This window comes from Bemisia tabaci, chromosome 2 (genome assembly GCF_918797505.1).
Source record: "Bemisia tabaci chromosome 2, PGI_BMITA_v3".
Lineage (NCBI taxonomy): Eukaryota > Metazoa > Arthropoda > Insecta > Hemiptera > Aleyrodidae > Bemisia > Bemisia tabaci.
In genome coordinates, this window is record NC_092794.1 from 7,056,153 (window position 1) to 7,073,224 (window position 17,072).

General features: G+C 38.3%; 1 protein-coding gene across 1 annotated transcript in view; it reads left to right on the forward strand.

Annotated features, from left to right (window-relative positions):
• LOC109031828 (uncharacterized) overlaps nt 1–10,819 on the forward strand; it is a 558,162-nt gene extending 547,343 nt beyond the window's left edge. The window contains exon 3 of the mRNA XM_019043607.2: nt 3,965–10,819. Within this exon, the coding sequence (XP_018899152.2) occupies nt 3,965–4,140 (176 nt within the window). The 3' untranslated portion in view covers nt 4,141–10,819. The remainder of the gene's footprint in view (nt 1–3,964) is intronic.
• The last annotated feature ends 6,253 nt before the right edge of the window (nt 10,820–17,072 follow it).

Below are 17,072 nucleotides of genomic sequence, written 5' to 3' on the forward strand. Positions count from 1 at the left end.
AGGGCCGACAAATCGTTCAACCACTTAACCGGCACTTATCGCGGCTCGAGGGTGGCGAATGAAAGTGTGGGATCTTAAGTTTTCGCCGCCGCTCAAATTAAACAGAATTCTTTAGATTTATGCGTCCTTGCCCCCGTCTAATTTTTTATTTTCATAAATCTACGTCCCTTTGCGAGGTGTTGGGAATAAATCCATCACCGCTGGCGATGCCGCGGCTCGCAAGGGGAGAGCGCTCAACCCGATTTCGATCCATCGAATTGCCATTGATCGAGACTTCAAATCGAGTGTATAAGCTTTCCAACGTGTATGGATTTGAAAGGGATGGAACGGTTTAATTGCATTGCAACGTTGCAAAGATAAATTTTGCTGTGCGTTAACGTGCGCAGAATGGTTCTTCCAAAAAAATGAATGTGTGAATTTTCTTCGGAGTATGACGGGATTTCCCTGAATTTTCGATCCATGATATGCGGTCATTATTGAGTGAATGAAAGAGTTTTTGGGTGAAACTTTGCACTGCAACGATTCAGATCTTTTGGGAAAAACTATTAGAACTTTGAAAATTTTGAACTTAGCTACCTGCACAGTTTTTCCTTTCCAAAATTCAAAATTGAGGAAAAACTTTTACCTGAAAGAATAGGTTTCATCTCTAAAATTGAGTCTTCTGCAATAATGAAACGTAAAACCTAATTTTTCGGTTCAATTTTGATAAGACTTAGCTCTTCCTCCTATACTTATTTTTTTTTTGAGAATTTTTCGCCCTCTGAATTTGGTGCACTTGTCATACGTAAATAATAGACAATGTAAATGACGTATTTACAGACATCAGTACATGACTTTCCACGTCAAAATGGGCCTGTTGCAAACTTTTGCTAGAGCAAAAATAAGAGTTGTTTCTTATAGATAATGCCTCAAAAATCACGATGAGCGCATCGGCAAACTCTGAAATGCACTCATAACTTCACAAACTGCGTAAGAAATTTGCGGTTTTTTGAGCTTCCGCTTCAAAAACGATACTACGGCACAGGTGAACATTTTGCTAGAAGAGTCGCTCCATCGTCGGCGATATTCATCATGGCCGACGCTTGCACGCAGTTCCGCGCGTAATTCAAGGAGAGTTCAAGGTCAATCAATTCGGGCGTGGAAAATATGAACGTTAACACACCGATTGTTATCTGGTCTAATCCAGTTCAGGTGTTATCTCGTCCATCAAACGTGTTTTGGCGGATTGGCGTCGGCCATGATGAATATCGCCGACGATGGAGCGACTCTTCTAGCAAAATGTTCACCTGTGCCGTAGTATCGTTTTTGAAGCGGGAAGCTCAAAAAACCGCAAATTTCTTACGCAGTTTGTGAAGTTATGAGTGCATTTCAGAGTTTGCCGATGCGCTCATCGTGATTTTTGAGGCATTATCTATAAGAAACAACTCTTAGTTTTGCTCTAGCAAAAGTTTGCAACAGGCCCATTAAACTTAGCGCTCGGGCAAATGGGACACACCTTATCACTAGTTCCCAATGTTAAAGATTCAACCTCATACCGCAAACTTGCATCCATCCTATCTACAAACTGCTACTTTTCTGAAGTAGAATGGCGATGCTTATTGATTATCGATCCACGTTAGCGATATATTGAGCTTCGCATAGCACGTGGAAGAGTATCGAGGCGTGAATGATCGACCATTGATGTTACCCTATTTGAAGATATGATAAAGAATCGATAATTAAGGTGTTGCTTGCAAACACCCTGTTTGTCGATTCTTTTCCATGGATTTATATGGCAGATCAATCGATGTATCGCAAATTACACCACCCTACCGGCGTGGAAGAAGCCGGGTTGGAAGGAAAAGCAGTAGAATTAAATTAAATTATTTTAATATGTCGCGGATTAATACTTCCAACCCGGCTTTTTTCACGCTAGTAGCGTGGCGTGCTTTGCGATACATCGATTGATCTGCCATATAAACCCATGGAAAAGGATCGAAAAACAGGAAGCTCGCAAGGGACACCTTAACTATCGATTCTTTACCATATCTTCAAGAAGGGTAATATCGATAATCGATACTAACTGTTGATTATGTCGAGAGTACAAGCGTCTGCGTTTTAATTATTTCTGTAATATAAGAAGTTACAGATAGCGCAGTTGAGATGAGAAATTGACAATCCTCGAGAATTTTTTCCGTTGTTAGCCTTTTGAATGATGGCACTGTGCTGTAAGATTTAATCATGGGGCTCGTTGGTTTATGACGTTCGTGAGAGAACCATCACGCACAGCCTCGAGAGAATCTACAACTCGACGGCTGCGTCTCTTTTTCCCGTTTCAATTTTCGCCGAAAATTAGATAAAAGTCGCCGGGATGTATCAACATACGCTGTTTACTTTTTCTTTTCATGCACATTTTTGAGGTGTGCTCTCCGCGTTGATTTTTTCCCCGTCGTATTTTCCCCCTAACTTCGATTTTTGCGCAGCGTTTTGCTTGAATCTAAGCCAACCGATTCTAAGCCTGGCATCCTCAGCTAGCGTTATTTTATACTACCCGGAAGCAAAAACATTGATAGGAGGATTTTCACAGTCAAGAAATACCGGGAAAACCGGGAAATGTCAGGGAAAATGACGAAAATGTCAGGGAAAATTTGTTAAACCACCTTTATTTGCTTTCTAGAATGGGTTTGAGGTTTCGAGCAACAAATTTTGCCTGTAAACCGTTTCCGATTATGTATTCCTTACCATCTTTAATATTTTCATTTGTCAGGGAATTTCACCAAAATGCGTCAATGAAATCTGGGAAATGTCAGGGAATTTCATTTTCTAAATTCTGTGGCAATCCTATCATAGGACCTGGTTCAGAGAGAGATGTTTAGGATGCCCTTTTCCCTTTCAGCGTTTTCAGGCTTCAGCCCTGACGTACTTCCACGTATCCCACTTGGACGTGTATTTCTGCCAAACGGGGCTATGTGCATTAAGACGTGAGCCCAGAGATCCATAAGAAAATGTGCGTAACAGGGCTCACGTTATAATGCACATAGCTCCGTTTGGCAGAAATATGTCCACTTGTCCATCAAGCCCCTCATAAATCACATTCCTCGAATTCGCACTCTTTCTATAGCGGTCTATCGTTTTATTTTCATTTTCTGATTTTTGCAGATGCACTGGAAAAAAAAAACACATTGGATCTAGAGTCCAGACTCTTGAAAACATTGACAAGAAAAAATACTCTTTTTTAATTTTTTAATTGATTCAATCGGATTTTTGTTTGAATCAAAACGAAATCTGCTTAAATTAAGAGGCTTGATTTAAGGTTCTTGATTTAAGCTAGATTCTGATTGAATCAAGAGTACTTTTTCTTGTCGATGTTTTTAAGAGTCTGGACTCTAGATCCAATGTGTTTTAAGCGCTCAGCCGATAGGCAGCGCTTTTTGATTTCGACTTGCCTCTAGAGTAGGTACAGTGTACTAGTGCTAATTCGTTTAAATGGCGCACCAGCTCATCGATGTGTAGGCTTTTTGGGGGGGTCCACTTTTAAAATAAATAAAGCTGTGAAAACCGTATTTTATGCTTTTAATGTAATGCGCAGGTAGTTTCGATCGTTTGTCTGTAAGAAAATTTCTTAGCGGTAGAGTAATTCTTATCGAAATTGATCGTTGAACTTAAATGAAACCTAAAAAAACGCGCCTGATGAGCTCAACGGTGACTATCATTTTCGGGAAACGAAAAAACGCGTTTACGGTTTCCTTGGTAACCTTTGTTTGCTATCAGCTGATGTTTTATTTCCATTACCCAGCCAAGTCGACGGAGTTTATACTTCCTTTCTCCACTAAATACATTTACTAACACCTGAGCGCTTTTCTAATACGACAGTATTAGAACTTTCCCGCTTGTTTTTTCTTCCATTGTGCGCTCTATCAGCTAATTTCTTGATTTTTCGGTTTGTTTTTCGAGCTGATTTTAAGTATCGTTGTTTGTGTTGCAGGAGAGAAGCCGTACAAGTGTCATTGGCCTGGCTGCGGGTGGAGTTTCGCGCGGTCGGACGAGCTGACGCGCCACTACAGGAAGCACACCGGGGCCAAACCGTTCAAATGCGTCCACTGTGATAGGGGCTTCTCCAGATCGGATCACCTGGCGCTTCATATGAAACGTCACAACTAGAACCACCACCGCCCCCCACTCCGGCGCCCCGGTGACCCCTCCAACCTGCTTTTATATTGTTGTTATATTTTGTTAGCACCATTATCATTGTTAATATCCTCCGACGGATCATTGAATGGGTCTCTTGCAAACTGCAACGGGAGTCATGAAAAGAGTTGAAGCAAGGAGCGCTGAAACGGCACAAAGTCTTTTTTTTTTCAAACTTTTAGAACCTTAAAAAATGTTGAACGTTTTTCGGCATAATGACACGGTTTTTCGACACGGAAAAAAATTAGTCGGCATTTACTATATTCTGGTTAATAAACGGCACAACCAGAGAGTACGGAAACTTTCATCAAAATTATCGTGAAAGTAACAAGATTTTTCCGTATTGTGACAATAATTTTGGTGGAAGTTACCATACTGTCTGGTTGTGCCGTTTTTCCACCAGAGAATGGTGAATGCTTCCCAACTTTTTTACCGTGATTTTCCTAAACTAAAGCTTAAATCACAGCTCAAGCCTTGTGTGTTTCGACCTGAAAATCTCATGGGTCGTATTCGACATTATTATGCAGACTATCTACAAGGAGATACGGATCCGTGCCTTTTTAGCTGTAATCTTTTTTACCTAGGAGTCATGTGTGACTGACTTGAATGAAAAGGAGCCGTATAGCATTCGTATTCATATAGTTCTTTTTTATTAAATTCTTATACCTAAAATTCCATCTGTCGTAAATACTACCAAATTTGCAAGGAAGGAGCTTAAAAATCCGCAAATGTCTTGTGTATTCCGCAGACAGTCAGCAATCGCCGGAAATTTGCAAGTGGCATGCGTGTGTTAACTCGATAAATTATAATGATATGCACATTTATAATGAATGAAGTATCATAGGTGCATGTGCATTGCCTCGGCTTCAAGCGCCTTCAAATGCGGATGATACTATCAGCTTTGCGAGGAAGTTAGTTTAGTTGCCTATTCGAACCAAACGTAACAAATGTCACCGATTTCACCAGGTACAGTACACACACTTGCTTGTGTGCGTACGCTGATACCATGCATTGAAGGAGAAAGAATCGTCTTTTCAGAATCCAAGCTTAACATTCAGTACTTTCTATCTTGTTTTATTTCTGAATATTTACATGTTTTCACTCAACACATGTAAATTGCAATTTTCCAGCTATTGCTAAATTGCCTGCCACGTGTAGATTCTGTGATAAGGAGTGAATTTCAGACTTTGTCAATTCACTCATCGTGATTTTTGGAGGTTCTATCTTTTGGAACAAATCTATTTTTTGCTCCTGCTGAAGTTTGCAACAGACCCTTTGAGCGTGCACTCTCTTGTTCTCAAATACTTACCAATTTACCCGTGAGCTCGTCCTCTCGCGTAAGGGATTCTTACAAGCAGTGGCAAGGGGTGAATGATCGATTATCGATATTTCCTCATTTGATGCTGTGGTAAAACATCGATTGTTAAGGTGTCCGTTGCGAACACCCCATTAATCGATCCTTTTCCATAGGATTAAAGGGCAGGTCGATCGATATATCGCAAATTACGCCATGCCACTGCTTACAAGTTGGAGCTCACGTGGGATGGTTCACTCACGCACATTGGCGGATTCAACAAAGCCACAACATTATTTTTCTCCATTCAAACATATGGAAATGTATCGACTCTCGGAGGGGCTAGATGTTCCAACAAAAATCGATCATTCAACACAGGTATAATGAAGAAAAGCCAGTGTTGCCAAGTTGTTGGATCCACCTTTGCTCATTCATGATATGAAAACGGGGGCTTCTCAATTTTTAATTTTTCCGTCGACTTTCTTAATACGTATTGATTAATGTTCACAAGTCAAGATATCGATAACATCTTTGGATAGATGACCAAACACCAAACTGTTTCATATAAAACGACACCTAATGGCATTGATTGTTAAATTTGAGCTTAGGGAAAACGTAAATGAGCTGTCGAGACGTCAGACTGAAATAACTCTTTGTTCATATAGTCTCAACATCCTTTACCTATTAGATCAGCAAAATTCTTTTTTTCTCTCTCTCTTTCATTTCTTCAAATTTCCAAATGGAAGAAGTAATTGAATGGATTTTACCAGATTGACTAAATATGTTAGATGTTACCTACGTTTTTTCTGATTTTATTCTTGTTACAAGAAAACTGACCAACACTCAGCTGTGGAAATTTGTGAATATAACCTCTATGAATTATGAAATATGAACAGAAAGTCCAAGAGCTTAATGCTGCTCAGCTTCTTGAGAAAGGAGAGAGCTTTTCAGAGGGCATGAAACGTATTTAGACTGATTTGGGTCAAACCGTCCAATCGATCTACTATCTCACCAAGAACAACTTATATGCAACTTCCTACTTAAATTTTTGCAGGAAAAAGGGTATACCTATATTGCCACAGCATTAATGTACTTGTTTTCTTAATATTAATATTATGATACATGGTAATGATCTCTTGTCTTGGGTATTTTCCTCCAAAAGTAATTTCTGAAGAACTAAAATTTGTCGTATTTTTTTTCTTTCTTTTTTTCCATCCTCTTTTACTTTTACATTCACTCCTTGGGCTTAGGACCGATATTTTTTTTATTTTTAATATTACACATGTCAGAAATTTTTCAACGAAAGTTCTTTCCACGAAATGTTGCAAATAATTTTAAAATGTCAAAAAAAATCAAGTTTCTAAAAACACTGAAAACCAAAGATCGGAAAGATAGATCCATCCCCAAAGCCATGCATTAGTATGTCCAATCATGTTTTGAGTCTTCTAATATCACTCGTTCCCGTTTGTTGTGCGTGATAGTGAACCTGTCTGATTGAGAATTTCCATCTTTCTGTCGTGAGGTACATTTCTTAACCTTGAAATTCCACCAGAATCTGAGCAAAATAATAAGAAATAATCGAATAAAATAGTAAAAAAACACATTTCGTACACAGCTCGCCCCCTCATCTGGATAGGGTGCGCTCCTGTTTGACGCAGTAGATCAAGTATTTGAACAAAATTCTACTTTTTTTTCGGATCCAAGTTAAATTTTTTCTACGAACAGAGGACTGTAACTGGGCGGTGTAATTAAGTAAAACTGCAAACAGCCCCCCCCCCCCCTCTCTGTGAACGCGAGGTTGCTATCGTGTGGCGGAATGTTCATATTTTACATTGAGTTTTATCAGATGAAAATGCTGATTTAGCACAAATCAGCACCACATGTCAGCCATGAGTGCCAGCGTGATAAATTACGCAAAACCCAACTTGAGGAGCCGCTACCTCGAACATCAATGTTTCTCTGAGTCCTGAATGAAGATGTCGGGTTTTTTTTAAAGAGTAGAAGCCTAAAATTTCCTTGAAATTGGTTGAGATTCGGCGTCAAAAAGAGTAAATTTAAAAAAAGTAAGCCAAAGCAATTCGATGCAGTGCTTGACTTGTTCCAAGCGTCGATGATTTTTTGCACCTGTTTTAAGGCTCTGTGATATTAAATATTGTTTAATAATTTTTACCTAGATCAAAAATGGACTGTAAACATTTGTAGATAGATGCAAATATCTAGTTTTATACTTAGATACATTATTTTTACGACTGCGACTTCCTAAATCATTGTAATGAATATCCTGTCGCATTTTCTCTACTTTTTTTTAATTATAACAGATTATTTAAATTCCAGTGAGAAATAGCCAAAGTTTAGGTGAATGTCAAACATCAAAATTTTTCGCATGATGATAGTCCTTTTTAATAAACACGTTTGATTCGTGTGCACAATGAGGTTACAAAATAACTTTAAGTGCTTTTATGTTTATTCATTTTTCTTTTAAAGAAGAATATGCGTGTGCAAACGTACACAAAGGCATATTAGCTAATTCGCCTATCTCAATTTTTCAAATGCCTTGCCCTCCTTTATGGAAGGCGGAATGATAAAACTTCTTTGATATCAATAATTTGTAGGTGAAAGGTATTCGCGATTAGGTAATATCCTCTAGATTAATTCGATTAATTTTCATTTGTTTCTATGTGAGCAGTAGAGAAATTGAAGCTAGCAATGAATGTAGTTCTAATGTATAAAAGAAATAAGAAAAAAAAACAGTAATTGTGAATTGATCTTTTTCACGTGGATTGTTTTTTACGGACAAGTCTAGAGAAATTCCCTCTTTTGCACCATATTGTCCCTTCTTTAGTTTATTACTCGACGTAATATTCGACGATGAAGTTCTCAAATCATGTACCTCGGTTTACAGCTTCTTGTCATACTTTATTTCTTCCAAGAAAGTTATTTAACATAATCACTTGAAAACTCTTTTTCATGTGTTCTGTGTGAAGAATATTCTGTAGGGAATTCAAGGAGTGCTATTAGTTCGTTCTCCATTCCAAAATCGGCGCAAAGGAGAAAAGTAAAAACACCGCAACCGATATTCATGATTTGGGAGTTTTTACGTCCATTTGTTTTGTCATTTTAAGGCAGCCAAAAACGGCCAAAGCAGTTATAGCCTCCAAGAGGTCCTGAGGTTACCATTAAGTTAAGCTTTGTACAGATTGATTGTACAGCGTTATGAATAAGTTATGTTTAGCTACTTCTCTCAGTTGTTTTGGAGCTCATTCTTGTCGCTGACTGCTCGAGGAATTGAAGTTTATTAAAATTAACACGCCAATGAAATGTAATATTTCAAATTGAATCACCGGAAATTAAAAAATGGTTTAAAAATCAGAAAAAGCATACATTGGAGAGTTTTCCTTCGTCCTGCTGTGTTCAAAAAATTCTCTCAACCCTGGCCAGCCTCTTACACTTGTGAATTTGCAGGAAGACTGATAAAAAATTTTGAAATCACGACCAGACCAATTCCAGCAGAGAGGGATGAGTCTGACCTTAACGCCCAAACAAAACCAAAGAAAACAATTATTTTAAAAATCTTGATCGTGTTTGAAAAACCTCACGACATTAGACAGTTTTCAAGTCGTAATGTTATGTATTACATCATTTCATGTTGAACTTTTGGTTCGAAAATGAATGCTGCCGATGGAGTTCCCGGTAACCATTCCCTCTTGTTCTCTAGAATTTGTGTCCGCTCTTCTCTGCTGAATTCAGCTCGGGCCGTTGTTCAGCAGAAGTAATTTGGTGACTGGAAGTCTGACATTTGGACTATTACTGCCAAACGGAAAAATGTGCATTAAGACATAAGCCCTAAGACCCATAAAAATATGTGCAAAACAGAGCTCAAGTCATAATGCACATAGTTCCGTTTGGCAGAAACACGTCCATTTCTCAGAAGTAGACGAGTGATTTCCTTAAAATATCAGTCGCTGCTGCTTCATGTCCTTAGTATCCGAGACATTCAAGCGCACGAGAGAAAGAATTTTGTGACTTCGGAGCCATCTTTGAATTCCATGAAAATGTAAGAACGTACCTACAGGAATCTTTATTAATTAATGGATTGAAACTGATCATTTTTTCTTCCTTATTACTTGCTTTTACGAAGAATTGAACCTTTCCACGCTGAAAAACATAGAATGGAAAAAAAAATTCCGAAGGAAAAATGCAACTGCCGGGTGCATGAAAACATCCAAGGAAGTTCAGAAATTATAAGTAGAATAATAACTAACCGAAAGTGTATTTTTTTCCTACTTTAATTACAATCAATGAAGCATCTGTGATGTTCTTAATTTTATCTTTCTAAATTCTGTGCCAACTGGTTCTGCCATAGCTTTTAACTTCTTTGTTCTTACCATTACAAAGTTTGACTTTCATCAAATGAATAGCTCTGCCAGAAAATGATCAGCCGTCAGCTGATACTTTTCCAGTCCTCGTCGCTTACATACAGGCAATTTTTCCATTGCTAAACATAATTTAATATTTTCTTTGTTTTAATGTCATATTTTAGTTTAGTTATTCGCTTATTCATTTATTTTTTGTTTTTAATACTTGTTTGGAAAAAAAAAACTTTTGAATGTAAATCGCTGCCAATTGTTTACATATTTTTGTTCAATCTGTGGTTCATCCGTCTATTGATGGCCCCTAAGCAAAATGTTGTACCATAGATTATCTTTTATTTCATATTTTATTGTTATTGTTATGTGTTTTGCTAGTTTTGTAATTTATATGTTCGTTTATTTTATTTTATTTAATTTTATTTTAGTTTCGAACTTTCTTTTTCTTTGATCCCAACTTTATTATTTATTGATTTGTTTTTTCCTTCTTCTTTTTGTAAATAATTTGATTTAACACATGCTACGTAAACACAATTGACTTTTTTTTATTGAAGGAAGCGATTAAAACCATAATCTTATTTTGTGTGATTTAGCATGTGTTAAACGTGTAAAATAGATGTATACTTTTAAAATATGAATGTGCGTTCAATTTTTTCCTCCTCTTTTTGATTTAACATTTGTTCATAAGTTGATGATCCGTTTAAGACTGGTCAAAACCTCCAAAAAACATTTTTCATTAGTTATTTGACCATATGAACATTTCCCCAAACTCGAATAAAAAGAGTAGCCGCTAAAATTGAAAATAAAACCAATGATTACCACCTTTGTGATTAAAGCACCGAGTTGCCAAGGGAATAAAAATGGTGCAATTTCCTCAGTCACCAAATCTCTTGGTTTCTCCGTGCCTTAATTTTAATTTTTCTTTTTTTAATGTTTATATGTATGGCCTATGTTGCTTAAAACATTAATGAATATATTTTTTAAAATTTGACGGATGTTTGTTTTATTCCCCACCGTTTTCGTCCCTAAATGTTGCTTTTAAACTAAGGAGAAAACCAACACATCTTACTTAGGATACTGATGTACGTATATCTCTGTGCCGATTGGAACCTTGTCCGGCGTGATATATGGATCCTATTCAGTGGCGTGGCGTGAATTGCGATATATCGATTGTTATGCCATTTAAACCTATGGTAAAGAATCGATTATTAAGGTGTTTGCTGCGAACACCCTGTTTATCGATCCTTTTACATAGGTTTAAATGGCATAAAAATCGATACATCGCATTTCACGCCACGCCACTGATCCTTTTGTGTCCTTCAACGTAGAATACAAGGTATATCTCCTTTACAAATGCCTAGCTCACGATTACCAATGGTGTAGAGTGTTATTGTCGATACGACCGTGGCCATAAGTCCACTGCATAGCATATTAAGAAAGATTGAACTCACCTCTCCGGAGGACAAGAAGTAGACCCTCTAGGTATGCGTTGGACAAGGTTCCTGTCAGAACGGTTTTCTCCTAAAACCTCGTGGAAACCTTAGGTCGTAGTTATAAAAATTGACCAATAGCTACGCTATGAATTTAAAAATTCTGAAATATGGCCTCCTTAAAATTTCACATAAAATACGATTCACGCAACGAAATTACTGAAATTAACACCCGACCAATATATTAACGTTTCTATGTAACACTGATCACGAAACATGTGAATTGCCCGCAGTCGCGGTTATTGAAAGTTGGTAACACTGTTCTTCCTCCATTTAAGTGTATGTGAAACAATCTTGGTGAGACAGCTTGCCTCGCCTAAAATCGATATTTTTAATGGAGTAAAAACAATGTCGCCAACTTTCAAGAATCGCCACTGATAGTTATGCGAGGTGAAAAACCTGAGCCGAAAAGCCAAGTTTGTAGTTGCCATAGCGATTTTAATAAAGTAGATAGCGATGATGGACTTGAGTAGTGTTTTAATAGTTTTTTATGGGAAATTTTCAAAAATTGTTAATATCTTAGTTAAAAGTTTTCTCCAAGAATTTTTTAAAATTGCATTTTACGTGAAATTTTGATGAGGAAACAGACATCATAATGCTTGAATTCGCATTTTGTCTGTTGGTCCGTTGCCTTTTCTGCATTTCATAATGGCATATCCTTCCATCGGAGGGTCAGTAACGTATGGTTTTTGATCAGACTTTGATTACATACTACTATCACACGCTGTAGAATTTGTTCTAAAAGACATCAGATATTTCAAATTTTATTAAATTTTAATCATAGATCTGACACGACAAAAATGTATTAAAGCTCCTCGCTAATACATGAAGTTCCGATTGCATCGGACAATGGAGGATCAAACACAATTCATTACAATTGCTGTCACTAGATCAATTTTGAAATTGTAAAAAAGTTCTCAAGTTTGATGGAAATTATCAGACGTGGAAAACAGTGGCGAGGCATGAATAATCGATTATCGACATTCCCCCACTTGAAGTTATGGTAAAGAATCAATTATTAAGGTGTTCGTTGCAAACACCCTATTTATCTACCCTTTTCCATAGGTTTAAAAGGCAGATCAATCGGTATATCGCAAAGCGCACCACGCCACTGGTAAAAGCTTATGATGGAATTGTGACGAAAACTTGATCGAGTTGTCGCAAAAATAGAAAAAAACGGCGACTCGAAATGACCATATTTTCTCGGTAATTTAATCAAGTTCTCCGAGGAGCAAAATAGATTTGCACAAATTTGGCAAAGTTGAATAAATTATAGTTGAATTATTTGGCAGAATCATCCTCAGTTTGGTGGGGACTCCTTCATATTCTGAACTCGTTTTCGTCATAAATCGCATCAATAGAAAACTTGTGGAACAGTTAGGGCAGCCACCCAAAATTACGCAAAGTTCCTCTCTGCCTTGCCGAAGAAGAACGCTGTAAGAACAGAAGAACATGTTTTGAACATGTAATGGATAAAAATGTCAAATTCCCTCCGATCAAATATTCCTGTTATTTGTTTGAAATTTCGTAAACTGACAAAATTTGAGTATCTGCCTAGGCATTAGACGAAATGACTGATTTGAATAATCGCCTGCGACATAGCTATGCCACAAGGAACTATGTATAAATGAATCATAAAAGGTTTTATGAAGCACCAGTGGCGCGCAGCGTTCTTCCTTAGCACGGCAGTATAGTTCCACAAACACATCGAAAAAGAAGATTCTGGTATCAAGTTTTAAGAAAAAAAATCGAGTGTCAACACATCCGAAGATAGTATAGACGTATTCGGGGTTCGTATTTTAGCTTTACTGCCGCATCTGAGCGACAACTCAATGGCAGAATAGAACGAGGCATTGCTAGTTCACGCCTCGCGCCATCGCGCCTTCAATTTTGCAGATGCAACACGGACATCCATCAAGCACGAATAGTTGTATCTCTGCGCCGTCACCAACGTGTGTCCTCTCCTTTGCTCTCTTTCTAGGTGGTACACACAGAATGGTACACACCGTTTACCTGATTGATCTGTTATTTTATATTATCATACATACGTATCAGCAATACATATAAAAGTAATAATTATCAATGTTCAATATGTAATAGCTGTCGTCCGATACAAATTCCATGGCGTTTAAATGATTCTTCTTTTGGTCAAATTTAAATTTTAATGAATTATTAAAATATCTTAATAAAAACCATTACTGTGTATGAATATTTTTTGTTAATTTTTCGACACGTTTTGAATTTTCAGGTTATGTTCTTGATAGTATTTGCGAAAGAATTCTGGAAAAACATTGTCCTAAGGTACACAAGTTTTTTTTGCTATGATAAATTTTTTAACAAAAAATGTAAAATGGCATTTACGGCGTTTTTGCGTTGCACGGCAGTACATTGTGTGCAGTGTCTACGCATAGCTGTCTTCCACCTGAAATTTTAGAAGCCACCTTGGTAGGATTTCCCATTTCTAGGAGCCATCTACAATTTTTCAGGAGCCACATTAACTTTTTGCAAACGCATCGTGAGAATCGATTATTAAGGTGTTCGCTGCGAACACCCTGTTTATCGATCCTTTTCCATAGGTTTAAATTACATAACAATCGATATATCGCAAAGCACGCCACGCCACTGTGAAGCTCGGTAATCCCATGTACATAGCTCCTTTGAGCATGGATACGTTCAAATGCCATTTCTTCACTGCGTAATCTGCCGTGCTAAGGAAGAACGCCGTATGAACATTCGAGAGTTGCCAAATTTCCTTCAATTAAATGTTTGCTTTTGAGAAAAGTTATTAGCATTTTTCTCTGGGACACTAGGTGAAATTGCGAACAAAATTAGGTATCTGAAAAAATTGGAGGGAAAATGTTCATAAGTTTACCAGGAAATTCGTGTTTTATCGAAGGAAATTTGGCAACGCTTGAAAGTTCATACGGCATTCTTCCTTAGCACGGCAGTAATGTGGTCCGAATAAATCATTCGTGAGCATCGTCGAAACAACCGGACGAGAAGTTTTGAAAAAAAGTGTAAGTACGTAACGCTCAAGTTGCTGCTCGGCGCGTAATTTCGAGCGGGGGAAAACTGCTGATGATAATGATTGCGACTGCAATAATAATGTAAGGACACTAAACGGAGGAGCAGCGTCTGAAATTAATGAAACGTGCAAGGGGAAGCGAAAGAAATTAATTGGCAAAGAAAGCGAGGAGCTCGACCCCCCCCCCCCCCCCTCAACCCCGAGGTTGGGGGAGGAGGAGGGGGGGCTCCGGCTCGAGATGACTACCACCCCGCCGGGGGAGCGCATCGACCGCAGTGCGATAAAAAATTGCGGGGTGCAGGGGCTTCAATCGAGCAACTCGAACAAACAATTTGCGTAATAGCGTAGCGCCTTTCTTATGCCGGCCGGACAAACATCGGATGCGTTGTGGTCGCAGCGTTGCCTTATTCCAGCGGACGTGTTACCATTTTGGCTCCCGTCACAAAACCTGGTCTCTCGCATTTAAGCCGTTTTTGCCGACCAGCGGGCCGATTATTAAAATTGATAGACCAAGCGATAGTCAAAGAACACATAGGGAGTTTGGAGCGATCCTATTGGTTGAAATGGTTGATTCCTATAGACTAAGAGAGAAAATGATGGACTAACTGTTAGGATCGTCTCTCGTGGGTTGCCGTTAGTTGGTCCATTACCTACCACTTTTGTCCATTGCGACCACCCGCTTCCACCAATAGGCTCCTTCCATATCCATTTTGTTTTTCTTGTCTATAGTTCTGTCTATAAATTTCAAGAATCAGCCCGCAGATCTTTGTACACGCCATCAGGGTAGCATGAAACGAAAGAAAGAAATGAAGGATAGGAAATCTCAGTGAAATATTTCATACATATCAGGGGCTAGAGTATGTAATCCACGCTCAAAAACACCGATGTGGGAGAGAGTCACAATTTTAATAAAACGATCGAAATTCTTACAAACAATAAAAGTTGTTGTATTGAAACTTTTGAAAAATTAAAAAAAAAACTCAAGCTTTTACTTACTAATTATTTATCGGACGCGTTTCGGTGGCTACCCGCGCCACCGTCATCAGCTCCCTATGTCCTCTTTGTCTATAGCTTTGTCGATCAATTTCAATAATCGGCCCGCAGGTGGGCCTAGCCGTCAGCATGTCTTACTTTGGACCAAATGGTACCGGGTTTGAATCCCGATGGTTGCGACAAAGTTTCACAGAACTGACGACAGGATCCGCAGAAACAGATTCTGCTCGACCTTAATCCCTGATTTGAAAGCCGGATCATGGATCTGCCAAAATCCCACTGAAGTCTACTGACAATAAAATGAATCAGTGAGATCGGAAACACACCACATCTGTAACTTTAAAATGCTCACTTTTCATTAAAGACGGTCAATTTTTACAAAGGTCATTGAAGTTAGCACATCTATTCCAAATTGGACCTTTAAAATGTCCTCAAGTGCTTGTAAATTGGCACCAAAAATCATTTTCTTAGACTAATTTCTTCATATACTGTGCAGTTTTGTGTGCGTCTTGATTACTTTCATTTTTCCCAGTTGGTGTGTTTTCGTTCTCATTGATTCAAATAATCTCTCTGTTGAAAAAAAAAGAAAGAAGAAAAGAAAAACCCTCATGTCTATAGAATAGATGGCTGTAGTTTCCTGAGTGACTAAAGAAACAGGGACGGAAGCCATATGAACTGCGGGAAAACAAAAAGAAAGAAAAAGAAAAAACTTGGTGAACGCTCAAAACGCACGCTTTCACTTACTAATTATTTATCAGGCTCGTTTCGGTGGCTACCCGGGCCACCGTCATCAGGTGACTGCTGGCGCCTTCAAACCCAACAGGGATACTTCACGCATTGCGCAATGCGCACTGCTGGCGCCTACAAACCTAACAGGAATACTTCACGCATTGCGCAATGCGTGAAGTATCCCTGTTAGGTTTGTAGGCGCCAGCAGTTAGCTGATGATGGTGGCCCGGGTAGCCACCGAAACGCGTCCGATAAATAATTAGTTAGTGAAAGCGGGAGTTTTTTTTAAATTTGTCGAAAGTATTAACACAACAACTTTTATTGTTTGTAAGAATTTCGATCGTTTTATTAAAATTGTGACTCTCCTATATATCGGTGTTTTTGAGCGTGGATTACATACTCTAGCCCCTGATATGTATGAAATATTTCACTGAGATGTCCTATCTTTCATTTCTTTCTTTCGTTTCATGCCACCCTGATGGCGTGTACAAAGATCTGCGGGCTGATTCTTGAAATTTATAGACAGAGCTATAGACAAGAAAGACAAAAGGGACATTGAAGGAGCCTATTGGTAGAAGCGGGTGGTTGCAATGGACAAAAGTGGTAGGTAATGGACCAACTAACGGCAACCAACGCGAGACGATCCTAACAGTTAGTCCATCATTTTCTCTCTTAGTCTATAGGAATCAACCATTTCAACCAATAGGATCACTCAATGACATCTATTGCTTTGTCTATAAATTTCAACAATTATCTCGCTGGGCGTTCCCGAATTTCTTATTTTCCAGAAACCTGGTGATTTTATATCACTGTCTTTTTTTAACAGTAGCACGCGCAGTTAAACCTAGCGTGTATGAAAATTTCAGAGGAAAATATCTACGACTCAAGGTAAAAAAACAACCCTCAAGGTATAAAGTGCGTAACTCTCTAATAAAAAGAGGGAGTATAAGCCTGCGTTACAAAAGGGTCAATGCAACCTTTGCGTAACCCTGTTTATTGGTAAAAAA